We start from the raw sequence: 19,338 nt of genomic DNA, 5'->3' as shown, positions 1-19,338 counted from the left end.
ACATTTGTGGAATTTGACTATATTTAGTCATGTGACATTCGCAAGCTGAGCCCTTGGCCACTGAGATGTCATTTTCAACCGACAGCACCCTAAAATGAATAAAACAGGCGCATTTTGCTGCTTAACACAAAATTAACCAGAATACCATGTTTAGAATAGATGAGGCGCATAGAACATATTTTAACGAAAAAAAGATTTTGATTTGACTTCACACCATTAAGTCACATTAACGGGACATGATTGTGTGGTTTTTTTTTGTGCAGTCTCATTAGAGCACACCCTGATGATTACAGTTCGTTAGGACATATTTTTTTCATTTGGTGGAGTTCAGTCACAACACGGACAAACATGGAGGATGAGGCTTTAATGCCGCTGAGAAAAGCCAGGATGAATCAGTGGCAGATTGGGTCAAACCATATCATTGGCCTCACAAAGCTGAAGGTCCCGCACCACCATTAAAAGATCCTCCACTGGCGTGTTGTTGCCCCGCTAAAGCCACTAAATTCATCAACTCGCTGCTGACATCACACAACGCAAGCGATGATTTCATCTGACCAAGCAAAGAGAAAGTCACATGACCTGTGTGTCATGTGTTACCCTAAACACTTTGCGTCATAGTCCAAGTGACAGACGAGAGCTCAGCCTTCCACCAAGGCAGAAAAGTAATGCCAGGTCAAATTTTATGACCTAGTGTGTGTGTATATATATATATATATAAAATATATATATATATATATATATATATATATATATATATATATATATATTTATTTTTTTTTTCTTTTTATTTATTTATTAATTTATCTTTTTTTTTTTAAGTCATGAGAATTGGAAAACTCACTGGGATGTTGACAAACACTCGGTCGATTTCCGCCACGAAGAAAAAAAAAAATGAAATGTCAGAAATACCGCTTGATAAAGTTTCAGTGAAAATTATTTTCTAGTGTTTGATTCCTGCTGATTAAAAACAACAACGAAACTAAGGCAAAAACATGATCGTAATCATAAGTGTTAAAGCTAATTAAACCCCAAGTTGACTCAGCTCTAACAAGCAAAGAGATTTCTACAAAGTACTTTTGATCAAAATTGATATAACACAAAAATCTAGTAATTAAGAAGAAGAAAAGTAATGACAATAATAATAATCATAATAATAATTAAAGCACCTCGCCCACCCCCAACAAAAAAGGGGACTGAGGACTAAAAATAAAGTGATACAAATTTTCATGGAAATTAGTTAGCTAGCCTTTAATTCCACCAGATAAAAACAACAAAGAAATGCAAGTAAAATAAAATAAAATAATAATAAATATAATAAAAAAAGTCATTAATACCCCCCTAAAAGGCTTATGAATCATAATAAGAAGAATTAAAGCCCTCCACCCCCAAAAATGACGATTTAGTAGTTAGAAACTGAACACATTTTAAATAGGTACGAGGTGCCCTTCTTTTTACATTTGGCAGCATTTTTTGTCCCGCTATAGTGAGCTGAAGGTGACATCATCCGCGACATGCACGCACTTCGCAGACTCAAACCAGCGACTTTGCGGATGTGGCGTGCGGTCCAAGGCAAGGCATTGAGCCGTGACACGTCATCCCTCCCTAAGAGTCGCAAGTGTCACGCAAGCAGAGAGACACACCCACCTGCCACCAGGAGCTGTGCAGGTCGGCAAACATCAGCTCGATCACATCGCCCGTGCGGGCGCACAGCGGGTTGCCGCATGGCGGGCAGGGGGTTCCCGCGTAGTCTCGGATCACCAGCATCCTGGGTAGACCTTCAACACACAAACATGTCTTTGGATAATAACCTCAGGAAAAATTATATTTATCGTCATAAAGTACATGCATACAAACAAAGTTGTCATTTTACAAGAATGATCTCATTTTGTGAAATTTCATGCATGAAAATGCATTTTTGAAAGGGGGAAAAAACATCTTTGAAATCTTACAAAAAAATTAAGTCGTATTTGTACAAGCAAAAGTTCTACTGTATTTGGTTTTAACAAATTATTATTATTAATTTTAATTTGTATTAGTACATTTAGAAAAATGGTCACGTGTTTGGGTTAAGTTGTGGTCTTACAAAAATACGAAGTAATTTTAAAAGAAAAGTGTATTCCTCATCTTTTTTTAACAAATTAAGAAAAAGGGGAAAAAAAATCTTAATCCATGAAAGAAAGTCATTTTATTTATTTTTTTCCTCTAGGAAACTGTTATTTCTACAAAGTAAATTTCATAGAATACATTGTACTCTATAAAGACAATATTTGGTCCCAGTAAACAGTAAAAGTTGAGAGTAAAATATTCAGCATAAAATTCTGCTTATTTTTTATTGTGTATGAGAATAAAGTTGAGGATAAAGTATTTTTTTTCACGAAGAAAAGAAAAATCTGTATTTTTAATTTTGGGCAAATAGTGGTGCTTTATGAATATTTAAAAAAAAATGGGGGGGATAATTATGCAAGAAATGTTTTTTGCTGGGGAGAATTTTTGTAGAAAAAAAGCCCCCCAAAAAATCTTTTTTTTTTTTTTTCAAAAGTTGGATTTTTAAATTCTAAAAATGCCCCTCCCACCCACATTAAAAGCCTTCCTTCGCAAAAGCAGCCATTCACTTTAACAGCAGGTTCCTCTCCGTGCTATCCAACCGCTGGCGGATGAAATATTTTCGCAGGGCTTCGCAAAAAAAAAAAAAAACATGGCCGCCGGCGCCGGGCTCTGAGATGGAGACGGAGCGCACATGCCAGGCAGACGACACGGCTACTTTGTCTCCCGCCTATGTCCAGACCCCCTGAGGAACCTATTAACTGACACACTCATATTCTCGAAATGTTCATTTCACACAAAACACACCAAAAAAGCAGGACGTTTCCACAACTGTGCAGTTGCTCATGTTTGACCCCAACATGCATAAATTACACTGCTGTACCTTGACTTATTGCTTTGTCTGATATTTTCCTCTTTTATTTTGTGTGTGTGTGTCAAAAAAAATAAATAAACCAGTCCACGTCTATTGATGTTAAAAAAATATCCAGGTCCATAAAAGAATTCTAGCGTCCGGATAAATCGAAGGTTATTGCCTCATTGAGTTCAAAAGCCAGAGATAATCTTGGCAAGTAACACGGCCGAATATGATTGAAATGTCCTAAGGTATGCAACCATTTTTTTATGAATGGCTGGCCGTAGTCTTGATGCAATTCAGATTGTTCAGCAGTATGAGACAGACATGCAGATATACACTGTACTGGAGTCTCAGCTCCTCACTTGGCTTCTCAGTACGGCAGTAATATGGGTCACCCTTTGTAGAGGATCAAGGATATATGCCAGCGCGTACTGTTCTATGATCTGTCTACACCAGTTGTAGTTGTTCAGATATCCGTTGCTTTAAGGGAAACAACAACACCACATGGATCCCAATCGTTAGCTTGAGTGGAACAAATGAATGGCAATTGCGTTAATTTCAATTGGGAAAAGCGATTTGTTGTATACATTATTTCCTATGAGGTGAAAAGCCAAACTGACCTGGGTCTGGAGGGGTTACGCCTTCCTGAGAAGAGATGGAAGACGGGATCAGGGTGACCTAAACGATATGAGTCACAGTCATCATGGTGGACAGACATTGAGAGGAAGGTACACTTAAGGGACTATCATCTCTGAGGAAATACAATTAACGTATCATCATCTAGATCAGGAAAAATAGCAAAGGTTACATTGAAGACGACCAACAGAGGAGAACTTCTTACCTTGGAGCGATGCTTGGATGAGACTGCAGTGGGAACAAAATAGACTTTATTTATCTATCTAGACACCATTTCTTGATCATTATAGTCTGTGCATCTCAAACAAACTTTATTTATGGTCTGTGCACCTCTAATATACGGTACTATTTTTAAAGGTCTACACCTCCAATAGACTACTCTAATGGAAAATATTCTCACCATATACTGCATTTTATTCCATACATGAAAACCGTACAAAGAGTATTATAGTCCGTGCATCGCTAGTGTACCATATTTACAACATATGTAATGGGCTGGGCATGCCTTTTAAAAATTCCATTTTCAAAATGAAAAAAATATGTGCATGTGTGAAAAATCTTAATGTTTTTGCTTTTTCTTGATGCATTTCTCAATTAATATGTAAAATCTTCTCCCTAACAACAAAAGGTTTGACGCAAGTAACAAAATAACCACTTGCAGTGATTCCCCCCCCCCCCCCCCCCATTGCAAAGGGCTCTCTTGCATCAAAATGATTAGCCAAGGATGGTACAAAATTGTTGAACAAGAGACCAGCATTAAGAGCAAGTCAACTCATTTTGTGCATATTCTTTTTCACAAAATTTATTGGCTCAAAAGTTTGATATTATTTTAGTCATATGTCAAAAAATATATCAGGCCTAATCACGTGGGATAAGGCAGGCAGTTGTGAAAGAGCAACATAAATAAAGTTCATTTGAGTTGAATATGATATTACATGACATATAAGCACAACTAACCCATGTCTACCATCTAGTGGGGAATGGCGATATTACCACATAAAACTACAGTCAATGCATATTTCTAGTTGGCTGATTTTTTTTGACCCACATTTTCTTTTGTTAAAAAAAAAAAAAAAAAGTTTGTAAAAAAAATAAAAATCCCTAAAACCAAAAATACAAATGTTTTTTTTTTTATTTTTATATAACCATACCCACACCTTATTGGTCTTTGCCTTCCTGATGGGCCATATATAATGGTCTGAGCACCTCTAAATTCATGTTCATTAAGTGGTATGTGCAAATCTAAAAAACAATATTAAGACCATTATGGTCTGTGCACTTGTAACAGACAACATTTACATCACATTTAATGTTCGGTGAGCGGAGATGGCGCCGCAACAGGGCTGAGGGTGCTACCACCCCATCATAAATCTGCATTTTATTTGATTTTCCAAAAATCTATTTATAAATTATTTACACCACGGGAGAGAAAACATCCAAGAGCCTTGCCTGTCTGAGAACTTCGAGTGTAGAAAATTGACACTATATTCAACGGCCTGTGCACCTCGCATGAACCCGGTTTAGACCACTGTGGCGTAATGGACCGTGTTAACATCCGGCAGTATGTAATCATCTGAACAGCTCTAACATATTTATACCATTATCGTATGTGAGCCTTTAATGGTCAATATGTGCATCATGGTCTGTGAACATCTCTGGTTTGAAGGAGGATTTGTAGATTGTCCTCACCTGTCCTCCTGCAGAGTCCCAGCTGACCAAGGCACTCCTTGTGGACGGCCAGTGCACATTTCAAACAAACATAGCCCTGGTTGAAGATGCCCCTGCGTAGAGACGCACAACACGTTTCATCATTATTGATATCATCATGGATGAACACACTCGTAAAAAGTGTGTGGTACCTGAGCAGGAAGTGACAGAAGTTGCATGAGGAGATTCGGTCGAAGGTGTGCATCTTGAACTGGTGACCATTGTGGCTGGCCAAAGCCGGTCGGATGTTAGATCTGATCCCAAAAAAATAAAAATCACTGAAAACAATTCTTTTTTTCTTCAACTATCTCAGTTGACAAGCTAAAAATAGCAAGGCAAATGTTGGTCAGCGTCAGTACTTGACTAAAATACTTGGCTCCTCCAAGTACCACCATCAAAACTGAAATAGAGCGGCATAGAAGCCTGAAACTGTTGCCTCCGTGACTCGACCCCAAATAGGCGGCATATAATGTATGGATGGATAAATCATTTAACTACGGAATTTAAAATAAATCTGTCAAAGTATTACAAATAAAACAATGTTAAAATAAACCCATAAACATTATATATAAAATATAAGTGATCGTAAAATATCTTTTAATAAATACATTGGACAAAAAAATGAATAATATAAAATATTTAAAATGGGAAAAAAATACAACTGAACTATATAAAAAAATATATATATAGAACAAATGAAACAAATTAATATTTTTTTTTACAAATTTACATACTTAGGACTAAATAAACACTATTACAAAAAAATTTACTTAAATTAAGATATATGAATACATATTTTTAAAAAATGGTTTTACTATATTGCGAAACCAATAAATAAAAGAAAATGACATCTCTTGAAAAAAAACACTATTTACAATAAAATAATGAGCAAAAAATAGACAAAAACTATGCAATGCATGGCATTGGTCATAATCTTGCGCAAAACCGTAATTATGCGGCAATCGCCAGAAAACAAAAACGTGCCCTTTATTTACGATTTTCCATTTCTGATCATCGCCATGACTAATTAGTCAAAACTATGATGGCCTCGTCACCATGGATGCTTCCAATGCAAGCAAGAGTAAAATTCACACAACCCACAAAATTCTCAGTCCTTGAAATAGACGTCACATAGGAATGCCTCGAAAAAGAAGTTATTGTACACACAAATGCATACACACATATGAACACAACCAGCTTGGCTGCGGATAAAAGGTTTATTCAAGCGAGTGGGAAGAAATGATTGCACAGAACCTATAAACTAAAATCACAAAAGAAATGGAGGAGGAGTGACTTGTTTGGGGTTTCTGTCTATAATGTGTAAGACGGGTATATGTGAGCGTGTTATCGTACTGTTGTCAGCCGTGTCCGTGCTTGATTACAGCTAAGACCTGATCAAACAGAGTGTGCATGAAAGAGTCAACACACACACACACACCCCCACACCCCTCCCACATACACACACACACATGGTCGGCCTGGCAGCATGCAACTCAGACATGGGTAGTAATTTGCTACATGTACTCCGTTACATTTAATTGAGTATTTTCTTTTTGTCAGAGTAGTTTTAATGCAACATACTTTTACTTGAGTATTTTTGTTAAGTATTTGTGTTTTTGCACTGCCACATGACTCAATTTCACCAATCCAAAGGAATGAGGAACGTTTGGCTCCATTTTACCAATCATACAGAGCGACGTAGTCACATGACCATACACAAAGTGTCCGTGGCCTCATACAGAAGCAAAGTTTTTCATGAATGTAAAAAAAGAGAAAATATATATATATATATATATATATATATATATATACATATACATATACATATATATACATATACTATACATATATATATATATACATATATATATAGATTAAAATTAGTAATTTAATTTAATTTAAATTATATTTTTTATTCAGAATATTTCTTGTGGCAGCTTTCCTTTCTGTTATTTAATAAAAATGAAATTGATTCAGTTAAAGTGATGATGCGCGATATCTGGCAAGGAATTCTCAGTCATGCTTTGATTTGAATAAAATGAATCAGAAGTGACTCACCACTTTCTCGGGACTTGATTAACTTTCATTTAAGTAATTATGTGGAGGTCTACTTTTTACTTTTACATGAGTCATGTAAATTCGAGTGAAATTTGTGGTAATTCCACCCACCTCTGATGCAAACAATGACAAACACATAAAAATGACAATGACAACAACATATAAATAATTTAGAAAATACTTACACAGCCATTTCAAACTGATCCAGCCATTTCTTCTTCAGCTCCCTGGTCTTGAAGAAGAGCTCAAAGCCTGTGTGGCCCTGCTGGTGCGTCACGTGGAAGCTGTAACACCACTAAGTCAGTGGCAACAACAACAAAAAAACATCAAACACAACTTTTTCAAAGATTATTTAGTTGCAAAGACGTTTGCCAGACATTCCCAAACAGTTTTAATAGTTGCAAACAGTTTTTCTTGTCACCAGCAAATTTTGAGCATGTAGAATTCTTTTTTGCGGCAAGAAAACAGTTTGAGAATATTAAAATTGTTAGCGAAGCTTTGCGACATTTATGAAAGCTGTCAAAAAAAAAATACGTGAGATGTAAAATGATAAAAACAAATCCTCAGAAAACAAAAATCTTTTTTTCACAAAATGCAGGAATTGATTCTCAAAGTATTGTGATTTTTTTTTCTTAAATCAAACTATTCTTGGAATATGAAAACACATTTACTTCATAGTTCTTTTGTAAAATAAATAAATAAACCTTTTTTTTTACATTAAACTAATAAATGCTACTCCAGTAAAATAAAATTATCTTTTTAAATGATGACTTTTTCACTTTTTTTTCTCCTGCTCACCTTCTCTTTTTAAAATCCGGACTCCAAAAAAAAGCAACTTATTCTTCTAATGTTTTTTCCATCATTAAATTAGGACTTTATTATAGTAGATTCTACGTTTTTTTTTCCTTCTTAAACTTTAACCTTATTTTTGTGGGAACAAGAACTGTTTTTCTTGAAAAAAAAAAAAAAATGTTTTCAACAATATCAGGGGGGTGGTGGCCATCGGGAAATTCGGGAGACTCCCGAATGGCAAGTCTATTTAAGGACATTTGTACAGTGGATGAGCAAAGATGTATTATTTTTGGTAAAAAATAAAATAAAAAATTTCAGACCAATTAGGTGGAATTGGATCATTTCCTATGTCACACCTGATTATGTCTGGCTGGAAATCCCTCATATATGTCTTTCAACACATTTCTAACAAAACAAAAAAAGTATATAAGTTCTAAAGTTTCTCCATTGTGGTCCGACACGTCCCCCCCCACATACAAATTGAAGATCAATTTTTGAGGTGTACCCAAAGCGCCGGCTTCTCTCAAGCCGTAATGTGCTGCAGCTTGTCGTGTCACATCTGATCAAATCAGCTTCAGCCGTCGCTCGCCACTGTTTGTGGCCCCCGTGAACTCCACAAGTGTTTTTGCGCTCCACCGAGCGTTAAATCAGCACCACCATGGCGCTACTCCGCATTCACGCTCTGAAGTTTCATTTAACGGCGAATGATATATCGCTGCGAGCAGCCTCGGACCGCCGCGTGCATTCATCACTCGCTATTAGCGCGACGGTCATGCGACGTGCTGTGTTTGCGGAAGGCGGCAGACTTGCTCTTTTTCTCGTCACCGTTGCTACGTTGGTCGTTTAAAGGTGAGCTGGAATTGGGGCGGAGAGGTCGACTACGCACGGCACGGCGTGATTTTTCAATAGAGGGACTCAGGCCGAGAAAAAAAAATTCCTCTAGAATTGGGACTCCACTCGTGTAGGAATATGATAATTTAAAAAAAAAAAATGCCACTTTCTGTCAGCTGAAAGTGACCTCACAGTTGCTCAGGGCTCCGGTAATGACCAATGATGGCTCACCTGTTTTCTGTAGCTGTGCCAGGATTGGTCATGACATGACATTACATTTTCAGTCGACAGAAGTGACAAAATGGCCGCCCCCTAACATGAACATAAGAACTCATATTTCCCAAACGCGACATTAATCAGAATGCCATGTTTAGACAAGTGAAGGTGCATGGAATATATTATTTCAAAGAAATTTTGGGGGTTGACTTCTCCTTTAGTCTCCTAAAATTAAAGTATTTTTTAACTTACAAGTTATAAATTCCTTTTTGTAAATTATATTAAAAAGTTGGCAAAAAAAAAATTCTTTACATTTTTTTCCACACATATTAATCCAACTCATTTTCACAAAACTACAACTGTATTTTCATGAAATTACAATTCTAATTAAGTTAGGCTACTTTTTCTGAAAAATTACTCTTGTGAAATTACAATTTATTTAAAAAAAAAGAATAGATTATTTAATTACAGTGTTTTACTAACTTTAATTTTACTAGAACTTTAATCTCCTAAAATTACTTCATAAATTATTCTGAATTAATATTACAACATTATTAATGTAAAATGACAACACTTGGGTCTTGTATCGTTCCAACCTTTTTCCCAATTTAATTTTTTTTTTTCCCCTAAAAAAAATTCTCGTGGGTATCACATCTCCCTTTTCTTGTCTTCATGATGTGCAGGTGTACCGAATCAAATGTATGGAATAAACGGAGTTCGAGCTCACCTTCTTGCCTTCCTTGTCCGACATGGGGTTGTCGGTGATCTTGAAGACGTTGAGGTCGAGCACGTCCTTCATCTCGTAGTTGTCGCCGCGTCGTTTGCACACCACGGCGGCCACGTCAAACAAGAATAGGTGTCTGAAAACGAGACCCCAGCAATGAAGTCGGCCGCAGTGTTGAGATGAAGATAAAATGTCCGCTCCCCAAACCTGTCTAGTTTCCTACGGTCAAAGTTGGACACCATTCGCACTTCTCCGTCTCCTCTCGGGCGACCGTAGCGGATCAGAGGCTGGTTCTTTCAGGCAAAACAGAAGATTCGCTCATATTATATATTCTCGCCAACACTAATTAAGTTAATAATCAGTTGGGAAACAAATTTAAGTCCAGAATTCAAGAAAAAAAAAATGGACACAAAATAGACATTTGATATTATGTTTTTCCAGACCGTGTCAGTATGAGTATTCACTCTGAGTACAGTGAGTTCACCGATACAGAGTACCGATACCGATTTTGATTTAATTTAACTAAGAACTTTCTTTCTGACACAAATGGTGATTCACCAATGTGTCAAACTACCGCACAATAGGTCCAACAACTGCAGAGGAGGTCTTACTCGATTTCCGGTCTCTTTTTGTCGTTAGTATCGGTGCTTGATATCGGCAGCCTCCATGAGTTCCTGATACGTGAAAATAAGGCAAGTACAGGCCCAATACTCGGTACTGACTCATCACTAAAACCCCAATCCCACTGAGGGGCAAAGAAATGTGAATGTTGGTGAAGGTCGTAAAATGTTGGTTCAAGGTTGCAAATATTTGCAAAATGCTCAACAACAGTTTGTTGGAAAATTTTTGACATGTTAAACATTCCCTTGCAACAACAAAGGTAACGGCGGATGTCTGGCGAACATATGCGACCTTGCACAAACTCTGATGAGAACCCAACATTGGCTGCCTTCGCGAACATTCGCAGTTTGCTCAACGACTCTGCTTTTTTACCTCCTACAAATAAGAACTTTTAATTTCAAGAGCATCTAGCATCTTCTTCGATAAAATTTCTTTCTTCCAAAGCTACAACTTTATTCTGATAAAATGCGGTCCAGCCCCACAAAAATGACTTTTTGCCGCACTTTAATCTACTTTTATTTTCTAATAAGGGTGAAAAAGTACTCATAAGGTTCTTATATTCTCTCCTAAAATTAGAAATGTATTATCATAGAATTGTATATTCTAAGCCTTTTTTTCCTCCCAATAAAACATCTTTTCTGGTAATAATACAACTTTATTTCGCAAGACAAAAATAATAGCTTTATTCTTAATGTCAGAATAAAACATTTTTCTCAACCTTAATCTCGGTACAACTTTTTCTGAGAATAATTAATAACCAACTATTCTTTTCAAAACAAATCTAACAGTATTCTTGCGAAATTAAAACAGCTACTATTTATTTTTTAATGTTTTCTTTTCAGCGTAGCCCTGATTCTCCATAATTAAAACATACGATAATTAAAAGAAGCAACCGGTAATTAATATTTGACTGGTTTAAATACCTTCGGCGTGAACAGTGGCCTTTGTCTAATTAGATGCCGTCAGCAACAATTACCATATTGTTATTATCTTCTGATGTTGACTTCCGCAATGAAGACTTTTTCACTGAGCGACCCTGAACACATTCTATTGTATTTATTCACTACATATACACATGATGTTATGAAATTGTTACATGCGTGTGGCGTACCAGGTTCTCGATGGAGCGCTGGTACTGGTCCATCTCCCGGAGAGTCTCGTTGTCTCTTTTAACCTCGTTGACAAATTGAGCCAGGTCCTGACACACGCACACAAACACGCACACAGGATGCAAAAATAATGATATTGCCTACTAAAAAATACAAAACAATCTGCGAGTAATTGTCCCCCACCCAAAAAGGTTGGTTATTGACTAAAGATGCCACAAGATGGCGCCAAAGCACTAATTCTCTGTTCGGTAAGGACATGCCCTGACTAAATGAAATTCCTCTCCTGACTTCAACAAAGTTGCTGGGCTTCCGGATGTCACCAGATGGCGGCAATTCGATATTTTTATAGAAGTCGTGATTTGGCTTCATTTTCTTTTCGAGAAAATAACACCTGAGAGGTTATTTTAAATTAAAAAAATGTATTTTTACTTACTTTCATGGCATCCAGTGCCACATTCAGGTTGCTCTTGTCTGCAGCATCGTGAGTGTGCTTAAGAAGTTCCTGCGGGAGAAAATAATTCATTTACGCTAATGTCAAACCGCGACCATCGTAAAATCATTACATGGCCTAATTGCTCGTCGTTAATGGCTAATCGTGCTTATCTCCTAAAATCAACAAATCAAATTCTTCCAATTGTTGAACTTTTTTGCCCTAAAATTATAATTCATTCATGAGAATAAATAAAACATTTTTCCTCAGCTTCACGTTTGGAAACTACAACGTCTAAAATCTACAATTTCCAAATTCTCCAAAAATTAAGACTTTGTTTTTCCAGCAGTATCTCTTAACTTTTTTCACTTTTTTCTCAGAAAAATTTGACTTAAAAAAAAAATCACAGCTTTCTTTTTTATGTCGTTAGATTTTATTTATCTGAAAATTACAACTTTATTCCCCTCAGCATGTTTTTTCTTTCTTAAAAATAATCATAAAATTTCATCTTTCCATAACTTGTTCTTCACGAAATGTTATCACATTTGTCTTTAAAAAATATATATAAATATACTCTAGTAGTGGCTGCCAGGATGGCCGAGTGGTCTAAGGCGCCGCGTTCCGGACCCAGTCTCCCCAGGAGGCCTGGGTTCGAATCTCGTGGCTGCCAGGATGGCTGAGTGGTCTAGTTCAGGACCCAGTCTCCCCAGGAGGCCTGGGTTTGAATCTCGAATTTCCCCATTGTGGGACTAATAAAGGCATTATTATTATTATTATTATTAGTAGAATTCTCATTGTTTTAATTAAAAAAAAAACTATTCTCCTGAATAAACATGGAAGCACATTTCTGTCAATTAAAAAAACAAAGAAGAATGTGTAAATGGGACAATTCACATTATTGCAGGTGTCCATGATGAAAAAAAAAAAAAAAAAGATTAGGAAAAAACTGAGATATGATCTCTTAAATATGAAATAGTATCCCATAATAATGAGATACGATCTCATGTTAGGAATTAGGTCACACAAATACAAATTTCCGAGATTTTTTTTTTTTTACTGAAATTCCAACTTTTTTCAGAAAAAAAAATATCCACTCTTTTTAAACACTTTAATCTCCTAAAATTAAAACTTTTCAAACAAAGTGGAAAAAACTCCCACCAAAAAGCCAAATACAACCCAAAACTCACTTAATCCTTAGGATGCTGAGGGAATTTGCATTTAAAAGAGCATTTAAATTTAAATTCACACGTGCACACGCCGTCCTCTCCAGCAATAAGCACTGGGATGTTATTGATGGCAGGAGAAGGCGGGTGCGCGGGCGGCCATCTGTTGACGACACCTGAGGACGACTTTGTGAAGGTCAAGGCAAATGAACGAGCCCACCAGGGGAGAATTAACTCGATTTTCTTACACTTTAAAAACTCCTCCTTGGACTACATGTTTTTTTTTTTTTACATAAAACAAACAGGATACAAGAAATGGCAGATAAATTAACAAGTGATAATATTAAATAATGAGATTTAACATATTTAGGGGCATATTTAATAGTACAATTGCATACTTTTGTGGTCTGACTGAGCTTGTGAGCCAAAATGTGGAGAATATCTCCCCCTAGTGGTTAAATGTCTTCTATAAATGGGATTTCACCCACTTGCATTTTTTGCTTTTTTTCTTCAATGTGTTACACATCCCATTAATAATAATTGTTGTATTTTTTTAAATTAATTAAATGTGTAATAATGTATTCATATAATTTGTAAGAGTTTATTTTATAGATAAGTGTAAAATATGAATAGGCTTATGTACATACATGCCAGTTCTTACAACGCAAAAAAATATATAATAATAATGTAGGTGCAACTTAAACATATGAAATACTATAACTACACATTTTTCATAATTAATCAAAATTAGGATTGGACAATAATCTACAGAATCTTTTGTTGTACATTCTTTTACATAGAGTACCTGTATAAAATGTTTTATTTATTGCCGCTCTTCTAAAACCTAAAGGGTCATTGTAAAAAAAAAAGAAACACAAATCCACCCATCCATTACATGTACCGCTTTTCCTCACAAGTGACGCGGGGTGGGGGGTGCTGGAGCCTATCCCAGCCAACTTCGGGCAGTAGGTGGGGGACACCCTGGACTGGTTGCCAGCCAATCACAGGGCGGAACCGAACTCTCCACCTCTGAACTGTGAGACGGACATGCTAACCAGTCAGAGAAATAACAAACATATTTTTAAATTCGCGTTCACGCAAATGTGTTTATTTATTGTTATTGATCAAATAATTTGTTTAAATTACTTTTTTTACCTGACCTTTTATGTGTTCACGCCCCCTGTTTTTTTCTGCTTTGTACAATGCTAAAGTGCCCAAAAAACAATAAACATGGAAATTAAATAATTATTATTATATTATTATTATTTACATTTTGTTATAGAATACAATTGACAGTGAGTGAATTAGTCAACTGCGATTGACTGGCAACCAGTCCAGGGTGTACCCCGCCTACAGCCCGTAGACAACTGGGATAGGCTCCAGCACACCTGCGACCCTCTTGAAGAGAAGTGATTTGGATAATGGATAAATTAGACAACTTTTTGGCCATGAGAAGTCACATGGTTACGTGTCACATGGTAACTACCTTGCACTGAAGCCTCTATTTTGACTCAAGTGATGAAATACGCTTCCTTTAACCGATGAAGTCATTCTATCTTGTATGTATACAATGCTAAAAGACAACGACCAAAATCATCATCTCCCTGCATGAGGTAAAAATAAATGAACAGTCCATACCTGCAGCAAAAGGTGATACTTGAGCACCCTCTGCATGGGGACCACCAGCAGGTCCCTCAGGGTAAATTTGCCGTTGTTGGCCCTCTTGGAACACTCCTGCAAGTGCAAGTGTGATGATAACTTCTGGAACATTTCTTAATGAACATTACATGGCGCTTTGATGTGTAGTGTTTGGATAGTAGTTTTGGAGACCTCCAGCTTGAGCCGGACATCGTCCTTCTCCTTGCAGATGAGGTCCAGCACAGCGATGGCGATCTCCACACGGCTGCAGTAGATGCCATAGATGAGAAGTCTGTGAGACCAGCGATACGACGCACGGTTAAAGGGGACTTATAAGGAAAAATTGACTTCTTAATGGCTTGCATTCAAATAGTTGCGTCCCTGGTGTGCCTCCGTTGTCATAAATTGTTAAATTAACAGGTGCACCCTTTTTTTTTCCCGCCAACACCTTTAGCCACGGCCATCAAGGTAACGAAATTCAGATTCCACATCGGCCGATCAGTTTATGAGGCAGTATTATTGTAGTCAGTCACTTGCATAACAAAAAAGATAAACAAATAGGACACCTGGGAACTCCTTTAAATAAAAATGAAATACCTCTCTTTGTAGCTGATGAAGATCTGGTAGAGATTCAAAGCATTCTTGTTCAGGATGGAATCCTGAACCTCAGCCATCAGGCTCTTGTGAACCTTCACCAAGTCCTGCGGCAAGTATGGAGACAATGGGGAAAAAAAAATAATAATATACATATATATATATATATATATATATATATGCATATCAAAATATATTTAAAAAATAATAAGAATATATTATTTATTTATTTTAATTTATTTTTATTTTATTTATTTATTTTTAAATAATTTGATACGTCATGAGAATAGGAAAACTCACTGGGATGTTGACAAACACTTGGTCGATTTCTGCCACTGAGAAAAACCTCTTCAGCGGGTTGAGGAAATACTTTGAGAAGAAACACACAGACAAACACACATAAGCATCATTATGCGACCTGCTGGCAACAATATGAGCGTCAATGCGTATTAATTCATAACAGCACTCAAATGGAAGCCGGCGGCATTGCAAATTAGGGTCGCACGAGTGGGAAATTTACATAAAATGGCATAAAAAGTGGAACGAGTGAGAGATAAACAAAAAAAAAAAAAAGCACAGTCACAGGGGACCACAAACTACCGCTGGACATCCACTAACGTCAAAAGTAAATAACCACGCAGTACTTGTACTACTAGTAATATTTTAGCAAAAAAAAAAAAAAACACACCCAATACCGCTTTGCATCAAAAATGGTGACATCACAGTTAATTATATCTGTTAAGATAATTAATTGTTGTTGTTGTTTTTTTTTCTTAACCTTAGCAAAAATATTGTCTTGTTTGCCTCAAGGTGAAAAAAATTGCACGTTTGATTTTGTGCTCGCGAGGTCAGAGGGCAGCGTGGGTACCTTCTCAATAGATTCCAGTGTCTCCGTGTACTTCTCCTCCGTCTGCTTGATCTCGGAGAGGCAGCAGCTGCGAACGTCTGACATCTCAACCTGCTTCTAGAAAGAAATGCGACTCGCAGTGAATTTTAACTAAGGGATAAAAAGTATGTTCAGCAAGCTGCTTACAACAATACAGTATACTCATTTGTGACCGTGTGGGAGCATGTGTGTACCTGCTGCTCAGTTCTCATGAGGTCCTCGTAAATTTCTCCCCCTGCATAGTCTTCGTGCAGGCTGTATACCGCCGCGTACAAATCCTCCTCATCTTCCATGGCATGTTCACTATGAACACACAAAAAAGAAAGTCTCAAATTGGTAACATTCCACTTATTGTTTTGGAAAATTCAGCCCCAAAGCCACTTTCACTTAGCAATGCAAAATTGGATAGGAAAGTCAATCAGGATTTTTTGGGGTGAAAATCTACATTATGTAATGATTACGCCGTAATCTAACCACTTTTTTTTTTCATCTAGAAACTGAAGTCAATTTTGCTTCGCAACATGAAATGTAATACTAGCCAGGTCAACCCACAAAAAAAGTCTCAAATAGCCATGTGCAAGAAAACAACAGTAAGCTGATTTTTTAGCTCTAAAGAGCCGCCCAATATGATCATTTTGGTGAATATTGACTTTTGATCGTATCTATTTTGAAAATTCAGCTTCTGAAATGCAATTTGGTAGGCATGTGCATCACCAAAAAAACAAAAATAAAATCTTTCATTTAGGTTAAAAATGATGTGGAATTGTTCTAAAATCTTGCCTGTTTTGACATATTTTAGTGGGAAGAAAACTTTTTAGAAAATTTTTGGTGAATATTCACATTTGGTAGCATCCATGGAATGTTTTGAAACGTCAGTACATGGAGCAAGTTTCACTTAGCAACATAAAATTTGGTAGGCATGTCTATCAGTCGTAGACCCATTGAAAAGTCCCAAGAAGCCAATCTTAAAGAAAAAAACTGTAAATCGCACATTTTGGTTTGTGATGGCCACTTGAGGGTCATTTAGGACATTCCAGTTGTCTGTCAAAGGCATACTCGTCCTTGAGATTTTGCTTGAGCTATGTATTTGAGTTTTCATTGTGTGTGAGTGAAGGTTGATGACTCGCCGCTAAACATAAAACTAAAAACCCAGCTGCACAAGGTCAGAACTTGACAAAACTTGTGTGATTAAGGTCCAACCATAAAGTGATGCATCTGCGCCCCCTACTGGCAAGACCGGCCCATAACGCATCAAACGCTCTAGTCTCGTGGAACGTAATTCAAAGTTGCCCATCCCCTGATCAAGAATTTTTAATAGGCATGTCATGCAAACTCATTCATTTCATTTGATAATAGCAAACAAACAAAGCAGAGCCCCAGAGAGCCAAGATGATGGGCCGGGCGGTTCTGACACGCGCTGACATAATTATGTTCTAGCAACAGCAATAATAGACCCTCAGAGAGAAAGTGGCGAGACGCCTCATACATACTCAATCAGGTCTTCCAGGTGATTGTAAATGTCCTCGTCCTTTAGACTCTCCTCTGTGGGGAAAGGCCTGCAAATGACAAAGAAAACATTTAAATACTACACTGCCTCCGAGTCAGCTGTCGAATAGATTTTAAACTTTATAAATATATGAATGGTTCTAGAGCTGCAAACTTGGGATAATTAGGGGAGCCTAGAGTTCATGAGACGGCATGGCAGCAACATTCCAAACCCCCAATTGGTTAAATGAGCAAACAATGTTAAAGTGCTTTGAGTACCAAAAAGCGCTATTCAAGTGAAACCCCATTTACCTTCCTAAATAAACACGGTGAAGCTGCATTTTTGGGTTATGCTGCACGTAACTGGAATAAGCTGCCGAGAGAAGTGAAGTCAGACCTGAATGTAAATTCTTGTCAGTCCGGGTTAAATTGTTTCTTATTTCCCCGATACCTGTAATTAAGATCTTTTAAACATGTTTAAACTAACATTTTTCTGTTACTGTTTAAATGTTATCACTGTACGTTCTATTAGTAAGTTACTTTTGTTTTCTCTGCTTTTCTGATAAATGTGTTTTTCAATGCTCTGAGGTGTTGTGTCTTTGCTTGTGTGAAGCACATTGAGGTGCCTTGTGTGTGAAATGTGCCATGCCGTCAGACAGGAGAGTATTTGTTATTACTATTCTATTCCAAAATGTGAGAAGCATGAGAGAGAAAACGTGGGGAAGGATGGAGATGTCCAAGCCATATTTGGTGTGGACATCGGCGGGAATACAAAGGCCAAGAGAACAACAGTGACTTACTTGAATCCTCCTTGCTGGGCTACTGCTGTGTACGAGAGTTTGGATAGACTGTCCATTACCTGGTGAAACACGTCAATTGTTATGTGAGAGCATATTTTGTAGATTAGTTCACTGACATTAAAGCCACATCGATGCAAGATGATATAAGGACTGGTTTTAGTCAAGTGCTTGAAAACCACAAAACTATGGTCCAACGTTCCGGGAAATATGTCGGTTTCACAGTTCACGACCCACAAAACTGTGATTCTTGTGAAAATGATAAGGGGGGGGGGGGGACACAGCAGTCTTACTTTAATGTTATAAACGAGCATGATTACAAGGAGATTGGTAAACAAAATTGCAAATCAATTTTTTTTAAAAATCACATTGTAAAAATGTTCACATTTCGAAGGGTGTTAAATTCATTTATGACATTAACCCCTGGTAGCAACTTTAAAAAATTTTAATAACGTTTAAATTATTTACAATTGGAATTTTGATGGGTATAAGAATAGTATTTACATTTTTTGAATGATTACAAGTAATTACACGATCGTACGAGGTTACAAAATCACAGTTTTAAAAAAATTGATTCAGAAATATACAGAAAAATAAAGTGTATTATTTGTTTGACTTTATTCTCTTTTTTCCCATTATCATTAAACTTGTTTTGTTGCCAAGTTTGTTGTTGCCAAAGTATCATTCCTTTCTCTATACGCTATTTTTTACTAAAGCGCCAAAAGGAAGAAGTAGGAAGCAACCAATTATTT

At 36.8% G+C, this 19,338-nt stretch overlaps 1 protein-coding gene across 3 annotated transcripts in view; it reads right to left on the bottom strand.

Annotated features, from left to right (window-relative positions):
* LOC148325923 (guanine nucleotide exchange factor VAV3-like) overlaps positions 1 to 19,338 on the bottom strand; it is a 39,045-nt gene that overhangs the window by 14,359 nt on the left and 5,348 nt on the right. For 2 of the 3 annotated variants that reach the window (XM_088311830.1, XM_088311828.1), the window contains 18 exons: positions 18,590 to 18,648; positions 17,795 to 17,860; positions 16,499 to 16,607; positions 16,287 to 16,382; positions 15,719 to 15,787; positions 15,422 to 15,525; positions 15,017 to 15,116; positions 14,825 to 14,920; positions 12,027 to 12,095; positions 11,596 to 11,682; positions 10,071 to 10,156; positions 9,867 to 9,999; positions 7,486 to 7,595; positions 5,395 to 5,496; positions 5,225 to 5,316; positions 3,741 to 3,763; positions 3,520 to 3,577; positions 1,645 to 1,775 (listed from right to left, as the gene is read on the bottom strand). In XM_088311830.1, the coding sequence (XP_088167956.1) occupies positions 1,645 to 1,775; positions 3,520 to 3,577; positions 3,741 to 3,763; positions 5,225 to 5,316; positions 5,395 to 5,496; positions 7,486 to 7,595; positions 9,867 to 9,999; positions 10,071 to 10,156; positions 11,596 to 11,682; positions 12,027 to 12,095; positions 14,825 to 14,920; positions 15,017 to 15,116; positions 15,422 to 15,525; positions 15,719 to 15,787; positions 16,287 to 16,382; positions 16,499 to 16,607; positions 17,795 to 17,860; positions 18,590 to 18,648 (1,590 nt within the window). The remainder of the gene's footprint in view (positions 1 to 1,644; positions 1,776 to 3,519; positions 3,578 to 3,740; positions 3,764 to 5,224; positions 5,317 to 5,394; positions 5,497 to 7,485; positions 7,596 to 9,866; positions 10,000 to 10,070; positions 10,157 to 11,595; positions 11,683 to 12,026; positions 12,096 to 14,824; positions 14,921 to 15,016; positions 15,117 to 15,421; positions 15,526 to 15,718; positions 15,788 to 16,286; positions 16,383 to 16,498; positions 16,608 to 17,794; positions 17,861 to 18,589; positions 18,649 to 19,338) is intronic. The other variant, XM_088311829.1, reaches the window with a different exon arrangement.

The sequence above is a fragment of the Idiotropiscis lumnitzeri genome, chromosome 12, assembly GCF_059441095.1.
Source record: "Idiotropiscis lumnitzeri isolate Australia: NSW breed Sydney's pygmy pipehorse chromosome 12, RoL_Ilum_1.0, whole genome shotgun sequence".
NCBI classification, from domain to species: Eukaryota; Metazoa; Chordata; class Actinopteri; order Syngnathiformes; family Syngnathidae; genus Idiotropiscis; species Idiotropiscis lumnitzeri.
The sequence above is the reverse complement of the archived record's forward strand: the minus strand, read 5'-3'. Positions and strand labels throughout refer to the sequence as shown.